We start from the raw sequence: 17,269 nt of genomic DNA, 5'->3' as shown, positions 1-17,269 counted from the left end.
GTGTTTATGTATACAGTCAAAGGTTTGTACCAGGTGGAAATGTTTCACATGTTTCAATGAACATTCACTGTGTAGAATAATACCCTGTGTTGGCAGAAGAAATGTAGAGAAATTAAAGAATGGGAAGTATTAGTTTAAGAGATGTCAGATGCTTCGTTTTTAGCTGGGCACAGTGGTAGTCTCAGCTCCTGCACTGGTAGTCTCAGCTCCTGAGGCTGAAACGGGAGAATTGCTTGAGCCTAGGAGTCCACTGCCATCTGGACAAAATAGTGAGGGCTCATCTCTTTTTTTAAAAGGCATAACAAAAAACAAACATACAAACAAAAAATTTAGACTGAGGGGATTATTCATTTTGCAGCTTAAAAATCTATTACTAGCTTTGAAATTACAAAGGAAAATCTAAATAAAAGGAGTTTGTTATTTTCTGGGAATATTTTCCATAAATAAGAAAATAGTTGAGTTTTTCAGTAATCATCTGTATTTGTACACCATTTGTCTATTTTGCTGCTTCCCATCTTCCTTGGCCTATTTCTAACCACCATTCGATCTGGCAAGATCCTTTGAGAATTCCGTGACACTTAATGTGTATTGCTCCCTAGAGGAATCAGGGAAGAAAATAAAGATGCAAATTCTCTCCTGGGATAAAACAAAATTAATTGAAAAAGAGTCCATAATTTAAAATATAGTTAATACTGGGAAGAAAATACATTTCCTGTTTGTTTTTCTGTACACTGGTTGTCACTAGCAGAGGTGGTCTTCTGTGTGCAGCAGCGTGGGTGGCTTTTGTTTGTATTTTCACCTAGTTGGTGTATATGTGATAAAAGCTATAATAATTTTTATGCATCATCCGCTTACTCTTTCTTTGCCTCCAATTCATCAATTGGCTTCTAAATTCCATATTAAGATTTTGAAAGAAATACTTCAACAAAAAATGAATTGTATTTTTGTTATAGTGATTCTGCTGCATGGATTACAAGCACTCTGTCTCCATGCTTGGATAAACTCCATCAGAAGCACATTATCCCCCTACTTCTGTGGCCAGCTGCCTAATTGTATCTGCTGTAACCACACGCTGTTGGAACATGATACCAGGGAAGAACAGGAATGATAAATTACTCCCTGCAGGTGATAGTGATAATGATAATTTTTAATTTCGCTCTTCAGAACGTCTAGTCTGAGCTTATTTCATTGACTGGTACATGCACACATGATGTGTGCTGTTTTAAGAAAGCATGATGACACCAAATACATGAAAAGGTAATTTTTTTTGTTTCATAATTGTCTTCACACAAGCTTGTATAAAATGAGCTGCATTTACATTTAAACATGTACAAAATAAACAAAATGTGGCTTAAAATAATTTTAATTTTTTTTTTTTTTGCCACTTTGTGAAATCCACAAAAGAGATGAACAGTTGTGAACCTCATTATAATGCTTAGGAATATATTTAGAATGTGCAATAAAGCTTATACTTGTACTGTTTTCCCTTGCACTTCAAGTAATTGTGGAAGATTCTCAACAAATTTCAGGAATGATCAAATGATCCCAGGGATTTACCAGATGAAGGAGTTTTCCTTATATTCTTGTTTTCTTCTATCATCAGAAGATGTTGTTTCCCATTTTCTCTTCTCTTAGGACTCAGGCTTGATGTAATTCAGTGAAATTTTATTTGCTTATAGCTTTGCCTTTGCAGATGAGCCTTGCTCCTGTGAAGCACATGATCTTGACATTTTTTTGTTTTCCTCATCAGTTCCCAGCGCTCCTGACAAGAAGTGGGTGTAAGACAAAGGAGAAATTTATTAGGTGGCCAGGCTTCTCACCTGTGTGATCTTTTCAGGCACATGTCAGGCTGTAACTCCAGTTATTTATTGCTTTTACCTGGTGGTCATGACATCCACTTTGCAGGTAGTTGTTCATGCTTACATTTGAGTGACTTCCACAGGGCACATATGACTGAAATTACAATACATAAAGGTAGCCAGTTAAAGTGATTGTAACAAGGTGGTGAAACTGTAGTTGAAAATAGTAGCATATTGTGTTCCCTAAACAAAGTAGTTCTTAAATTAGCTGAGGTGTTTGATTGGTTACATCACTGTTTTCTTCAAATGACTTGGCAAAAATAAAAATACTAACCATTAATTCACTTGGTTTATATAACTGTGTCAAGTTTAAAAGGTTTTTTCTTTATTTTTACTTTGTAAGTATTTAAGTAGTCTGCCTTACTTTTGGAAGATACGTTTTGGAGACAGAGTCTCAGTATGAAGTTCAGGCTGGCCTTGAACTCACTTTGTAGCCCAGGCTGGTCTCGAACTCAGCAATCCTCCTGTCTCAGCCTCCCAAATGCTGGGATTACAGGCATAAGCCCCCACACTCGGCAGCATCCCTAATGGAGTCCTGAACCAGAAATTTTTCCTATTATAAATACACATACGTTTAACTTTAATTTATGTTAGGCAGTGAGAGATTTAACAGTAACAACAAATGATACAAATGTAGGAGTATACTGTAGTGAAAGTTATTTTTAAACCTATGAATTCTTTCTGTAATTTTCTACTTACTATTTTCAAGCTCATTTAACTAAGGAAACAAAGAGCAAAACAATGGCTACGGAGAAACTCCTACAGGGCCAAAAAATAAAAATAAATGAGAAGCCCAGTCTCTTTAGTTTGCATTTGACAATAAAAATGTATTTTAAAATTAGAAACTTCCCTTTAGTTTCTCAGAATAAGAATATTCCCCTTCCTCAGTCATGTGAAAGCTAGGTGTCAGAAGAGTCAGTTCCCTAATTCTTAAACCTAGGTGAAAGTCTTCCTAGCTTCATCTCATGATTTTCCTTTCTTCTTCTTGTATGCTGACTGGTTTTTAGTATTACTCTAAACGATCATTGGAAAGGAAAATCTTAAGAGTTGCAAGCAGAATGGTGCACTTCGAAGAGAACTGTAAAATAGATGCATTTTCAGATTTCCCAAATGCTCATAACCAGAGAAAAGACAATCATTTTCATTTTTCTCTTTCGCTTAAGGCTTATCTCTGATTAGTGATTATCTAAATATTTCTCTTACTGTATTATTGATCGAGGGTGTTACAGTACAATTTCTTCCTTCTTTGACTTTAAAGTTCACAGATTTGGGGATTCAGAAGCAGTTTTGAAATACCTTTATGTTTTCCAATCTTTTTTTCAGACTCAGTGCCAGCCTCGTGTTTTTGTTGTTGCTGCTGTTCAAGAGTTGAAAAACACATTTCTCCATGTGTTTTGTAAATTTCAGACTCAAGCTTAAACTTTTTAAAAAATATTCTCATGTAGTCCAACAATTCTTACTGCCATGGCTATCCCAGTATTTATTTGTACTTTTTCTTGGTTCCCATCTGTTCATTGGAAAATGTTATTGTAGAATTGTTCTTCCCCAAGTCCAGCAGCCCCCCCTGCTACATGTTAGACACTGCCTCATGGAGGGCACATGGGGCCGGGCACTGAAGGAACTGAGACACAGTCAGCTGAATTGAATGTGGTACTATGAGTAAGTTCACCTTCAGCATTATAAAGATAATCCGGGAGCTGTTCATTCTTGTTGGAAATACAAGTGTGGACAAGCACAAAGGTAATTAATGCAAGCCTCTAATCTACCATCAATAGCTTGGCGAATATCCTTCCAGATACATTGGTTTGTATAGTGCGTGGAATGTGCCCATTACGTACAGGCTATCTGTCAAGGTGCTGTCCACCTACATAAAGTCAGTTGTGACTTCTTAACAATTACTTTTGATGGTGAAGAGTGTTGTGATGGTTGGGTTTCCCTTACTAACAGCTCTCTATTTCTTGGTGAGTTCACTGGTGCCCTGCAGTTTAATTCATCTGTGACTATGGAATGTGGCACAGATTGCACAGATTAAAGGCTGTATCTCACAAGGATTGCTCCTTCAGACACGAGTCACAGAGGTGGGCCCTGGGTCAGCTACTCTGTCCTCTGGCCGCAAAGCAGTGGTGTTCACAGCCTCTGCCTCAGTTTCAGTATTGTGCTATAGAATTTCCAGATCCCAGAACAGCACAGCACTTGTACTGGGTTAGCTTTGTGTGGAGGAGTCTTTTAAGTACTAGAAAAACAAGCGAATAAAGATGCCTTAGAAATGTATTCTGATTACATGGTTTCAGTTGATAATCTATAGCTCAGTGCCACATTTGTTTATAATTTTATTTGACAGGGATATGAATAGTATTTTCTTTCTTTCTTGGTGAAATATAATAAACGTCAAGCTTAAATATTGAATTTGCTTTGGACTCAAGCCATATTAATCCTACAAGATCAATAAAACTTCACATTCTTAGGGAAAGCAGTGTACACAAACTAGCTTTATAGTGATTTTTTTCAGTAATCAGTCTTTATTTTTAATACTTTATAAGCTTAAGTTAATGCATTTTAAATTTTTTTTATTTAAAGGAAGTAGAACAGTAAAATAAAATAAAACAGTAGGAAATCCACAATCATTACTGATTATAGCATCATCTTATCTTCTAAGTTGCTCAGGCTACTGACCCCAGCTTGCAAAGTCAATCAGACAACTTCAACGTGGTTGCTTTCTTACTTCAGTTGTTATTACCTCAGCCTGGGTCGCAGCTGTTTGCTTGCTTAGGAGGGGTGGGGGGTTCCTTGCCGCCTCTCCCAGGCCAGCAGGGCCTGCACCAGCACACAGGCAGGCTACAGGCATCCTTGCTGCTTCTCCCCACCTGGCAGGACCTCCCCGGTGCCTGCGGTATGGGGACTGCATTGCTTCCCTGCTGTTTCTCCCCATCCGGCAGGCTGCCAACCCTGGTTCTCTTATTTTTGCTGGATTCCTGAATTCTCTGTCTCATGGGCTTCCAGTCTCGCTTCAGATCCTTCCTGTGTCCGTGGGACTCACTTCCCTACTCCATTTCTTCCTCATGTTGCTATATTCCAGGGTCTGGACACCAAACTTGGAGAGATTGTTTGTCTGCTGTCCACCACTCCGCCATTGCCCAGAAGCCCCTAGTTAATACAGTTTTTTAAAACAATTTAATTCAGGCTAGTCCCATGAGTGAACAAAAAAATGATATTTAAATTTTAAACAAAAAAGTCGTATGTTCATCTCAGTGTGCTTCCCATTGGGGAATGTTTTGTACTACCGTGGTAATCCTTAAACTGGAGTTTTTCCTTAAACATAAATTTTACTTGTTTTTCATGAGGTTTTTTTTCCTAGAAAAAGCTAACATTTTAAAATTATCTCTATTGCATTGCTCCTGTCACAAAAATACTCTTAGTATTTTAAAATTGGACATACCAAATCAGAAGAAATTAATAAGCTGGATTTGTATAAACAAATCTGTTTCCATAACTGCTATGCATTAAGCCATCCCAAAACATCATCGCTTGAGACTACATTTATATTTACTTGTTATGATTCTGCTGGTCGGTGCTGAGCTGGGTCCTGCAGCACATGGGGGGCTGGAGGCCTGGCTGGGGCAGGAGGCACGTGGTGGTCTGCGGCCTGTGGTGGCATTGCAGTCCAGAGTCAGGCTGCTCAGGGCTGGCTGGATGTCTCTCTCCCTGGTTTCTCACCGTTTCATACACTAACCTGATCCTTTCTCTAACAGAACATGTATTGATGATTTGATTTGCCTGTTACCCTCAAATGCTGTTACTTGAGTTTTACTTACAACATTGTTTTTAGTTATTTTTTATTAGCTGATGCTTGCATTCCAGAATGATTATAATTCCTCATGGGGAGTTGGTATACTTACTCATTTTTACTTAAAACATCTTTTCTAGGGAAAATAGTGACCTGCTGTGAGTTTAAGAGGCCTCTGGTCTTTGAAATGATATGTAATTTGCTATGTTTTGAAAATTTACAAAATTACTGTATCAGTTTAGTAATCCTTTGTATTCCCCTTTCTTAAAAAAAATACAGGCAATTGCTGGCTATTTTGATATATATTTTGAGAAGAATTGCCTCAAGAGGGTAAGTATCATGAGTTATTCATAAGAATTAATTATGCAGAGTACATTGTATTCTATTTTTGTGCCCCAAGGTGTTTGATCATAAGCATTTTGCTGTTGTGAGTGATTGGAGCTTCTGTTTGATTTAGTAGATTAATGTACCATGATATTAAAAATCTTGTACTTTATCAGATACTTTTGAACTTTACCAATGCAGGTTGTGTTCTCTACGGGACCCCAGAGTACCAAAACACACTGGAAACAGACAGTATTTCTACTAGAAAAGCCGTTTTCAGTAAAAGCAGGTGAGGAAAAAAAGGCAAAGATATACTTGGTAACCCTAAATAAACAAGTTACTCACATTACAGCCATGTGTTCTGTGTTTACTACATTTGGAACAAAGCAGCACATGCTAAGGTAAGATGTCTTTGAGCTTACTGTCTCCATAAATTTTAGTTGGCAAATCATTTAATTGAAGACATTTCTGAAAAAATTTTAAATTTAACTTTTGCTTTTTGAAATAGAGAGTATGTAGCTCAGGAATTCCACAGAATAATTACAAAAATGCTTGTTTACATTACAGTGTATTTTATAGTATTATATTGTTAGTAACAAAATAACTATTATCTAATAAGATGCAAATGAAACTAAATGTTTTCATTTCTTACGTGACTATCACCAATAGAATTATAAATTAAAGAGAATCTCAATCAATAGTTACCGTATTCAAAATGGATTTATCTAGAATTCCCTCTACTTCCTCCTGTATCTTACACAGGGTACGAGAGCTGGTGGATTCTGCAATCCTTTGTTTTAGTCTCATTGATTGTTCACTTGTATTATTGGCACCTGAAGTTCTCAGCTCCAAAAATTAGAATATGGATTTATTTTAACTCTTGTTACATAAAAAATCTTATCCCACTTTTACTAAATGCCTTCTGGAAGAAAGACATGCTGAATGTACAAGTTTGAGTGAAAAGATACCATATGCCACTATTAAATCAGGGAAAACCTAAATAATTAGAACCATGAGACGCTTTCTCATCCATCGGTTTGCTGAGAGGGAGAAAAGTGCATAAAGTTTTCCCATGCAGAATGCTCTAGTATTTTAGTCAAATGAAACTTGGATACTCTTTTGCTGGTAGTTTCATTTGATGGAACTTAAAATAGTTTGATACCATCAAATTAAGTCTAAATGGATCCCTGCACCCAGAAAATTTTTTTCTAGGCCTGTATTCTGAACAGTTTCCCCGACAGTGTGTACAAAAATGGTTCACAATGGTTTATAGAAGTGAAAGATTGGAAACAACCTGAGTGCCCATCAGAAAGTGAATAGATACGGTGGCTAAGTAGAATAAAATTGCAAGTACACTTTTTTTTTTGGTGCTAGAAATCAAACTCAGGATCTTGTGGTTGCCAGGCAGGTGCTGTGCAGCTGAGTTACATCCCTTGCCCTGTAGAGTGAAGCCCTGGGGCAGCTAAGTTATGTGTGTATGTGTCTCATCAGACACAGCACTCACTGTCCTAGCACTGTGGCACAGACCTGAGAAGCGACACTGGGTGAAAAATGTTGCTCAGTGACTTCCACAGTGCACTCACTATATGAAGTTCTAAAATGTAAAAACTCTACGTATGCGAATCTGAAAAAAACTGAGCAACACTTAAGAATGATACCCACTGGCTTCATAAAGAGGTGCCTCCAGGGAAGGCTGATACGTGGTTAGGGCAGATGACCAAGGGGCCTCAGTGGCATTTCTGCCGAACTGTTTCTCTTAAAGCTGAGATGGTCACTGTCTTAATCTCTCTTTCATAAAATTGAGATGGCTTTCATTTCACTGTTGGTGCATAAATTGAATTGAATAGATACAAAGAGATCCCCTGAGAGGAAAGCCACTTCTTGTCATTTTCACACTGAGGTCGCAGTGTTCCTGATAAAAATAACTGTCTTGATAGTATCATTTTCTCAGTCTCCAGAAAACCAGAGCACAGCAAAACTGAAATGAGGCAAACAAAATTGCAGTCCTTTTAACCCATTTATGCTAAAGATTACTATTTTTGGAATTTTTGCCTTGAAATTCAGATATTACCTAGAACAATTCCAGGAACAAGAATTTTTAAAAAAAAATTGCATTTCTTCCCACTGTTACAGGCCAAAAACTAGAACACTAGGCTCTGAAGGGTTAAATCCTCATTTTTGTGCTTGCGTTGCTTTGATATGCTTCTGACATTTGCATTGACATCTGGAAATTGGAAGTGCTTCTTCATTGTGATTTTTGACCTCTTACTGCTGCTGGCAGTATAAAGGCTGCCGGTCTTTTAATAGTTTACTCTAGGGGAAATTTAAGACAATATTTGAGTTTGATAAGTCTCAGAATTCTGTCATACCTAATTACAACAAAATAGTTTGATGACTAGTGAAGTTTTGAATTTACAGCTATTCTTTGCCTAATAATCCTTAGCATAATTGGTTCATGCTTTGCCCTCAAACACTGTGAAGCAAGCATGTGGTTCTAATGTTGCTTTCTAGCACGTTCTACATTACTTACCATAAACTTCGTAAGTCGATGGCAGTCATGACATCTTCAGAGTGCTGAAAGAAACTGTCAGCCAAGATTCCATATTGAGGAGAACATATTATACAGATTTTTCAGAAGGAAGAGACTGAACAAGTTATATACAAAGGAGGTTCCTCAGGTACAAGTTTCACTAAGCAGAAACCGGGATCTGAATAAAGCAGTGTTAAAATAACAAAAAACGGTGTGTAGTCATGATAGAGCTAGCATGTGTGAGTCCTCAGAAGAGGCTTTATAGTCTCATTTTGTAGCTTTTTAAAAGATAATTGAAGCAAAAACACTCTATTATGGGTTTCAGAGCATGGAGAAGTATAAAGCAAACATATTGTTGATTTCAAATATGGAGGAGTAAAAGTAGAAAATACCGAACTAAAAAGATTAACAAGAAAACATGAAGTTCTTGTGATTTGGTATTTGAAGGCAGACTATAATAAATTACGTACACTGTACATTCTAGAACAAGAGCTAACAAATACACTACCATACCAGGTACAGCTGCACCAGGGAGCATCACTGCAGCTGCAGACTGGAGCTCCAGAGGCCCTGCATTTCAGGTTGAGGAATAAATCGGAACCGGATGCAGAGAGAGCAGGGGAAACCCATTTTCTTCTCTGATATTTTCCTCCTCTACTCATGCCCAGATTACCAACTAGTTCTGCAGTGGAAGCAGCAGTAACTGGTAGCAGTGAGGCGCCATGGACACCTGACATGGAAGGGACAAGAGATACACAAGTGGTGTGGCTGGCCAGGTTCCAGGTGGCCAGCTTGTTAGGAGTCTGCTGCAGAAGAAATTGTCCACACAGGGATCGTTTCACTGGCAAATTCTCCCTGTAACTTACTGCACAGACCTCAGTTCCACATCATCTCTTCCGAAAGGAAGAAAGCCATCTTGGTGAGGCTGTCTCCTGCCTTGGCCTCTGATGCTGGGATTGCAGGCGTGCCCACTGCACTCTGCTCTCGGACTGAGAATTTGCCTAAATAATTCAGCTACAGTGTGTTTGGCTAGAGGAAAATGGAGCTATAGTTTAGTTGGGGATTTTTGTTTGTTTATAACCTACTTCTAAAAATAGTGCCAAATAAAGTGCCTATAACTCTTCAGCCATTTCCAACATCAGGACTCAAGGACCTGCCTCCCACAATCCATAGGTTTTAAGAGAGTTACAAATGCCTACTTCTATTTGAAACATTTCTTTTCCTATAAAAATAATGTTCAGCTTTATTTTATAGGCATATAGTAGTTTTCACCTTTAAAGTAGTTTTCATAAAAAAAAAAACTAAAAACAATAGCGTTTTTTAAAAAAAGTTTTCGTGTAGTTTGGCTTTGAAAATATTAAGATCAGTTTTTTTACTTCTCTTCATTTACATAGTAAGCTTTTGTGTACAAGAACGTTGGTGGTGTTTTGTTTCATTTTTAAACTAAGCTGCGATAATGATAAAAATGATTTGTTATGTTTTTCTTTTCCCCTTCTGGGAAGATGAAATTTCAGTGCTCTGGAAGAAATTAATTTTAAGAAACATTCTAACAGAATGGAAATGGAATCAATTTTGTCTTGACTGAACTGCAGCTACTCATGGTGTACTAATCGCTGTCTGCCAGTGATAAAAAGCAGGATGCTCCTGCTCAGCTCCATGGAGTGTCCTTTGCAGCTCTCCTCACAATACACACACTTACCAACATCAGTCACTTTCTATCTGCCTGACACTGATTAATTACTCAGATCCATCCCACCGTTGCTCCCCGGCGTTGGCACTTCAGTTAGGCCTCAACAATTGAAGCAGGTCAGCATGTGAATTACGTATTTATTACTCTGACCCTTCCTGCCATTTAATTAACTTAAATTTAAGTGTGTGTACCGAGTCTTTGAAATTAACATTGTGAGAAAGATTTTATTTGTATTGCATTTCAGACATAAAAATAACAGTATCACCTTTCTCTAAGGCAATTCATGTAATTTTAATTTTTTAACATAGGTCAATTTTGTTTCATATTAGTGCTTAAATTTTTGTTTCATATTGATACTCATTACTAGGTGTGTAGCTCATGTTAGAGCTAACGTGCAAGACTGGATTCAAACCCCAGCACTGCAAAACAAGTAGAAAAGAAGTCTCCATTATTAATTCACGTTGACTTGGGCTTCATTTCTAAAGAGGAATACATAGAACTCTTACAGATACGTCCTTGGAACCTTGGAAGTACCATGGAATATGTCCATTTCCGCTCTATTACTAAAGGCTGAATAGAACATTACCAACCCACTTAGTTTTTTTTAAGTACTCCAAATACAACCTCCAATGGAGGTTGTATGGAAAGAACAGCATCCATTAGAGCAAAAACATTGAAAGAAGCAGCAGCAGCAGCACCTCATTCACATCAGCAAGGAAGTTCCTTCGGTGTGCCACACATGTTAGGCTGAGCTACATTTGAAGTTACGCTCATCACCCTCAGAGATCACTGAAGTGCAGATCAGAATGCCTAGATTCTGGCTTTCAATTATCTAGATAACAAAATGTGTTCCATTTTCTTCTTTTTCCTTGTTTAGTTGATTGGTTTCTAATAATCCAGTGTTACCAAAAACGACAGGAATGTAAAAAATAGAATCTATTTTATATTTTTATGAAGAAATTTCGCTAATAATAATATGTGTTCAGTAACTGATTTCAAAATTCAGATTTAAAGTCTTCACTGCTCTAAAAAGTGGAAGTAACACTGTTCTAAAAAACTAGCTTTATAAAACTGTCTTCTTTTTTTCTTTTAAAAGTAGACCAAATTGGGGCTGGGGATTTCTCTCAGTGGCATAAGCGCCTGCTTTGCAAGCGCATGGTCGTGAGTTCGATCCCTGGTACCGATTTAAAAAAAAAAAAAAAAAAAAAGACCAAAATTTGCTAACAAAATAATAGGAGAATAGCAATAGTTAAGTAGAGAAAAGGGGAAAGTGCAAGTCAGGTATACTATCAGTGTCTCTTAATTCATTAAAAAGTTCATTAGTGTCTCTTAGTTCTACAATCTCCATACTGATTGTGGAAATTTTTACACTCATATTTTGTACCCTGAGCAACTATCTTTAAAGAAACATGTCTTCATTTTCACAAGTTAAATCTAGCAAACTTGTCCTCGTGGTGTCTAACTCTGGTTCCATGCTAAGAAGATTGTATTAACGTACTGAATTTCACAGTTTCAAATCTTTTCCTCAGTTATTGAAAATGACCCATTTGTGATTTGATAAATCTCCATAATGATTTCTCTGCTATGCTCCTTTTATTTATGTTTAACTTTTAAAGCATCACTCCCTCCCCCCCTTTTTTGGTGCTCGTGGCACTGAGGGTTGAACTCAGACTTTAGCCATATTCTCAGCTCACCTTTAGTTGTTTGAAACCAGTTCTTACTAATTTGCTAAATTGCCCAGGCTGGGATTAAATTTATAAACCTCCTGCCTCAGCCTCCCAGGCTGCTGAGATTTTAGGGGTGCACCATCATGCTTAACTTAAAGACATCACATTCTAATACCAAATTTATTGTACTATAATTTACTTCTAAAAAAAAGTGTACATTTTAGTTTTGATGAGTTTTGATAAATGTGTATGCCTCTATAAGTGCATCATTCCAAAAAGTTTCCTCCTCACCTCTCCTGTATGGTCAGTCTCCATCCCGCTCAAGACAACCAGTGATGAGCTCTCTGCCACTATATGTTAGTATATTTTTAATTGATAGAAAATTACTCAAAATTGTGCTCTAAGGGGGAGGGAGATAGATAGCTCAGTGGCGTAGCACTACCAGACATGCCCAAAGTCCTGAGTTTGATTCCTAGTACCAATACAACAGCAGCAATAATAATAATAGTAATAATGTACTCTAGCTTCTTTTGCTTGATAGCATTTTTTAAATTTTTTAAAAAATTTTCTTTGAGATTTATCAGCATATCATTAGTTTGCTCCTTTATATTAGCAAGTAGCATTCTTCTTGTGGACATATCAGATCTTACTTATGACTGACCTACTGTGGGACTGTTGAAACTGTTTTCAGTTAAGGCCCATATGCATAAAACTGCTGGGAACCTTGCGAGTCTGCAGAACTGGTTTGCATTTCTCTGGGGTCGGTATCTAGAAATGGGCAGGCTTGGTCTTTTGGAACGAGTCTAACAAGAAGCTGGCAGATGTTCTGTGTTGCAGGTAGCACTGTTGTATGATTGTGTATTTATTTGCTCTAAATCCTCACCAACACTATATAAAAAACCATTTTAATTTAAGCTTTTCCTTTGGGTACTTTTATCTGTATCTTAAATTTGCATTTGCCTCATGACTAATGATGCTGACCACCTTTCCATGTGTCTTTTGGACATTTGTAGTATCTTTCCTGAGATTTCTGTAAAAAAAATTGCTCAATTTTTAAGTGGGCTATTTGCCATTTTACTGATTTGTAAAGTATAGAACTTATTAAGAGTTTTGATGAAACAAAATAGTTATAAAGTTTATGCTCTAGGAGGCAGCGTGCACTCCACTGTGAACAGTGTTGTCTTGGCTTTTTCACGGACTTCTGCACCAGACCAAGGAAGTTGGTTGCTATTCCTGGCACCGATGTTCCCAGCACCAGTGCTAGTTTTGTCCCGTAGTTTTGCTAGACTTCCCAAGACACGATGTCCTTTTGCTCACTAGGCTTTGGCATCTGTGTTCATCTGTTCACTTGTAGTTTACCTCTAAGGAGTCTGTCTGATTTTGGTATCAGGATAACACTCAGAAGATGAACTTGGGAGTATTCCTCTAGTTTTAGCTTTCTATAGAATTGCTTTCCCCTTAAAAATCTGCTAAAAATCACCGGTAAAGACCTGTAGGCCTGTTTTGTAATGTAGATACTAAAACTTATAAATTTTTCCTCTAAGCATTGTTTTAGCTAGTCTACATTTTTATGTTTGCTTTATCATTTAAATAAAAATGATAATTTTCCTTGTGTTTGTTTTTTGCTTTGACAACGGAGTAGAAGTCAGGTTTAATTCTGTCACTTGCTGTTTTTTCCTCTGCTTTCTTACCTCTCTTTGGAGGCTAAATATATTTCTTTGTTTTTTCTCCCCCCTTATAAATGTACATCTGTCACAGGCTACCCTCAGGTAACAGAGCTCTGTCACTTCCTGTGTAATAGGGGCCCTTGTGATATTCTTCATTCTGCTCCTCCAGGCCTTCCTGCTATTGCTACAAAATATTTCTTTGCCAAGCGTTTTGAACCTAGCACACTTACACTTACTACTTTTATTTTAAACAGTTATTGTAAATAAGTTTTCCAAAAATGTCTTTAATGTTTACTGCATACTTAGCTATTTTTGGCTTTCCTTTAATATTTCCTATGCTCAAGGTCCACTAGAAAACAGCTTCTCTGAAAAACCCCTTATTTTACCTTCATTTCAAAAATACATTTTCTGGATGTTGAATTCCTAGTTAATAGGTTTTCTTTCATCCCGTCAGAGTACTTACTTTGCTTAGATGAGTTGTACCTTTGGATCTGTGATTTTATAGTTTTATGAAACTGTGTATTTTCTGCATGGTTCATTTTTCCTGGTTTCCAATGTGCACATCTCAGTTTTCCAGTTAGAGATGGGCTGGGCTGGGCCATAGGGGCCATAGGACGGAGTCCTGTGGTGACGGCATCTGCCTCGCCCTTAGTTCCTGGGGAGGGAGATGTTCCATCTTCGGGCTCCAGCTCGGAGATCTCTGTTACCACCTCTTCTGCTCTGCTCTCCCCTGCCTCTGCAGTGTCTTTCCAGCCACTGTGCCTCAGATCCCCTTGAGCTCCAGGAATTCAGTTTGAACCTCCTTTTTCTTATCTGTTCTCTGGTTATAAGCATGTTTTCTCTCAACCTGCTTCTGTTACTGAATTTTCTTCTGCTTACAGGACTCAAATTTCTACTTTTTAACCCACCTAGTAATTTTTAGGTGGCTATCAGACCTTACAAATTTTATGTTACTGAATGCTTGGGTTTTCTTTCACCTTTAAAACTTCTGAAGTTTCTTTTCGCAGGATAGTGGCTTAGAGATCATCTTAATCTTTACAGAGATTATGTTAAAACTTTGGGAGCCTAGAGTAGCCTTTACTCTTGAAATAGTTTACTTTCAATCCTAAAGCAAAATCTTTTTTATATCTGTCCTGAATTCAAACTGCCAACAAATGTTCACCAATTTCCTTCTGTTCTGTAGAAGCTAAAACAATGCTGCATGGAATTGACATCTCCCAAACACATGTGAGCTGTGGGAGTGGCATGGCTAATTACTCCTTAAAAGTTCATTTTCATTCAGAGCCATAATTTTACCCTACCATGCACAGACAGCATCCAAAGGGGACAGTGTAGATTTTTGGAACACTTTCGTTGAAAATGTTTTCTGTCTTTCCCCCTTCCTAACATTTTATCCCTACTTTTATTTCTTTCTTGTCATACTGCTTTGGATGGAACATCCAACAGTTATGTGAAGTAATACAGTAACACTGGTGTCTTTGCTATTTTTTCACTTTAAAGCTGCTGTTTTTACTTTTTGTCTGTTTGCTTTCAGAACTTGGTATTCTCTAAGGAAGTTATTCTTGTTTCTAGCAGACCTTTTATGAATTAACGCTGACATTTACTAAAGAATTTGTGGTCATACATGGTGATTTGAGCATGTGTGCCCTCCAATCTGGTGTAATGTGAAGGCCAACAGAGTCACGGGTCGCTTGGGCGTGCTCTGGGAAGTATGCTGCTGGGCAGTTTCTTTCTTTCTTTTTTTGTTTTTGTTTTTTTTTTTTAAGTCCTCCCAAATGAAATGCCATTCCCAGACACCTTGTGCGTGTGCTTCCTCTCCTCCCCTCCATGTACCATGTGGACAGGCCTTCCCACTGCTGAGTGTGTATGGGGTGGCCACACGCTGCAGACGCAGGGTGAGGTCCATGCAGGGACACTCTTTCTCTCACCTGAGCCTGTGGTCTCTGAGAAGGACCTCGTCTTGTCTTGTGCTCTTTGGTCAGAACCTGCCACAGCACCTCCCCTGCATGTGCTAATACCACTGACTGCCCCTGGCTCTGTTTGACCCCTGTGGGTTTGCTCAGGGTCTCACGGGGATGTGGCATAGAGTTCTTAGTTTGCTCAGAAATTAATGAAACATACTGAAGTCTGAGCTGGGTGTGGTGGTTCATCTTATAATGGCAGCGTACTGGGAGGCTGAGGCAGAAGGGTCACAAGTTAGAAACCCCAGCCAACAGCTCAGCTCTTGTGACCTTTCTGCCTCAGCAACTTGGGAGTTAGTGGAAACATTCCCAGTGGGGATGGAGCTTGGGTTCAGTCTCTACTACTGCCCCCCCCCAAAGTCTAAGCACAGTGTAGTATTGATGCCTGTAGCTCATTACTAGTATCATTTTTTACTTCTCTGCTAAATTGTGTTCCTTGTATTCATAAAGCATTTCTTGCCTTTCTTTTACAGGTGAATCCTTGAAAGGGAAAATCATAGTTCACAAGAATAAGAAAGATCCTCGCTCTCTCATTGTGACACTCACCTTGAATAATTCATCGCAGACTTACAGTCTCCAGTGAGACAGCCACGATCGTACAGCGTCGTCACAGCTCTTCATGCGGGGTGGGGAAGTGGGGCAGGCTTCCCTGGAGCCTGTGGACGGTGGGCCCTGGCCTGATCCCCTTAGCCGGAGAAGCACAGGGGAGGGGAGATCTGCTGGCCTATGCTGGGGACGGCCCTGGACCCTCCCCGCCTCAGCAGCTTTTTCAGGCGGCTGTGCAGCTGGGTCACGCCCCTGCAGCCTCTGCTGTGCGTGGCCACCTTGATAATCATGTTCCTTAACCACCCAGAGCGGTGGCTGTCTTCTTGTTTTTAGTAAATTTCTTACAAATTTTAAGCAGTAGTAATTGATTAGTTTTAAAACATTTTTGGTAAATTAGTGACACAGGAAGTGCATTCTGTTGAACATTTCCTCTCCAGAGGAATAGCACTTGGTTATATTCACTGGTGTATCAAGATGTTACCAGTTAGGGCACACAGATAAGGGGCTGCAAGCAGGGCTGGTGTTCACCACCTGCAGGTCCCATCTCGTAGGTCTTCCCTCTCTGAATAGTCTCTAGCCATAGGCTTCTAGTATCACCCAGGAGCCAATCTCAGTGTATTCCTGCTACATTTGATACACGTTTTTAAAGACCAGAATAAATGTGCACTTGTTTACTAGTGTGTTATGTTTTTGAAACTGGATTTATGTGCAGAGGTTAAACATACAATATACTTGTATCACTCTACCAATTATGTCATTTGCAGTCATTCACTGAGTTTCAAATGGAATGAAAAGCATTCAGTGAAATGTGTATAGTAGCTATTATTAGCATTAGAAACTGTTCAGGGCATCTAGGCCTTTGGTGAAAGGGAAGTATGCGGGACAGTTCTCACGTGGGAGGCACCTTTGAGGGACAGGAGCGTCTGAGCATCGTGTTGAGTGGCACAGAGCTCTGGGCTCAGCGTGAGGCTTCAGCCCTGACCCTCACACTTTGGCAGTGTGGTCTTTGTCCCTGCCAAACCCTTCTCTCCTTCCATAAATGTGCTGGCTGTGCTAATGCATTTCAAGTGCTAAGATGGGTGCCTGGCCCTTAGAAATGCACCGTAAATGTTGGGGTGACAGTGCATCATCGTGCAGTCAAGGGCCCCTTCTAAAGAGTGCATGGCATCTGCATTTGACCAGTTTGAGGATCATCTGCCTCATGAGGTAGTGATAATCACTCTAACACGAGAACAGGCAAG

At 38.8% G+C, this 17,269-nt stretch overlaps 2 protein-coding genes across 4 annotated transcripts in view; one reads left to right on the top strand and one right to left on the bottom strand.

The window, feature by feature from the left end:
- The window catches only part of Prmt3 (protein arginine methyltransferase 3), a 102,564-nt gene extending 85,791 nt beyond the window's left edge, over positions 1-16,773 (top strand). For all 3 annotated transcript variants that reach the window (XM_003462595.5, XM_063256796.1, XM_023561868.2), the window contains 3 exons: positions 5,923-5,973; positions 6,169-6,256; positions 15,956-16,773. In XM_003462595.5, coding sequence (XP_003462643.1) covers positions 5,923-5,973; positions 6,169-6,256; positions 15,956-16,065 — 249 coding nt within the window. In that variant the 3' untranslated portion in view covers positions 16,066-16,773. The remainder of the gene's footprint in view (positions 1-5,922; positions 5,974-6,168; positions 6,257-15,955) is intronic.
- The window catches only part of LOC134477736 (endogenous retrovirus group K member 24 Gag polyprotein-like), a 266,810-nt gene that overhangs the window by 149,414 nt on the left and 100,127 nt on the right, over positions 1-17,269 (bottom strand). The gene's annotated exons all lie outside the window — the stretch shown is intronic.

This window comes from Cavia porcellus, unplaced genomic scaffold (assembly GCF_034190915.1).
Source record: "Cavia porcellus strain 051 isolate PalLab524CR breed Dunkin Hartley unplaced genomic scaffold, mCavPor4.1 scaffold_9, whole genome shotgun sequence".
NCBI classification, from domain to species: Eukaryota; Metazoa; Chordata; class Mammalia; order Rodentia; family Caviidae; genus Cavia; species Cavia porcellus.
Note: the sequence above shows the minus strand (reverse complement) of the source record. Positions and strands in the feature narration are given on the sequence as shown.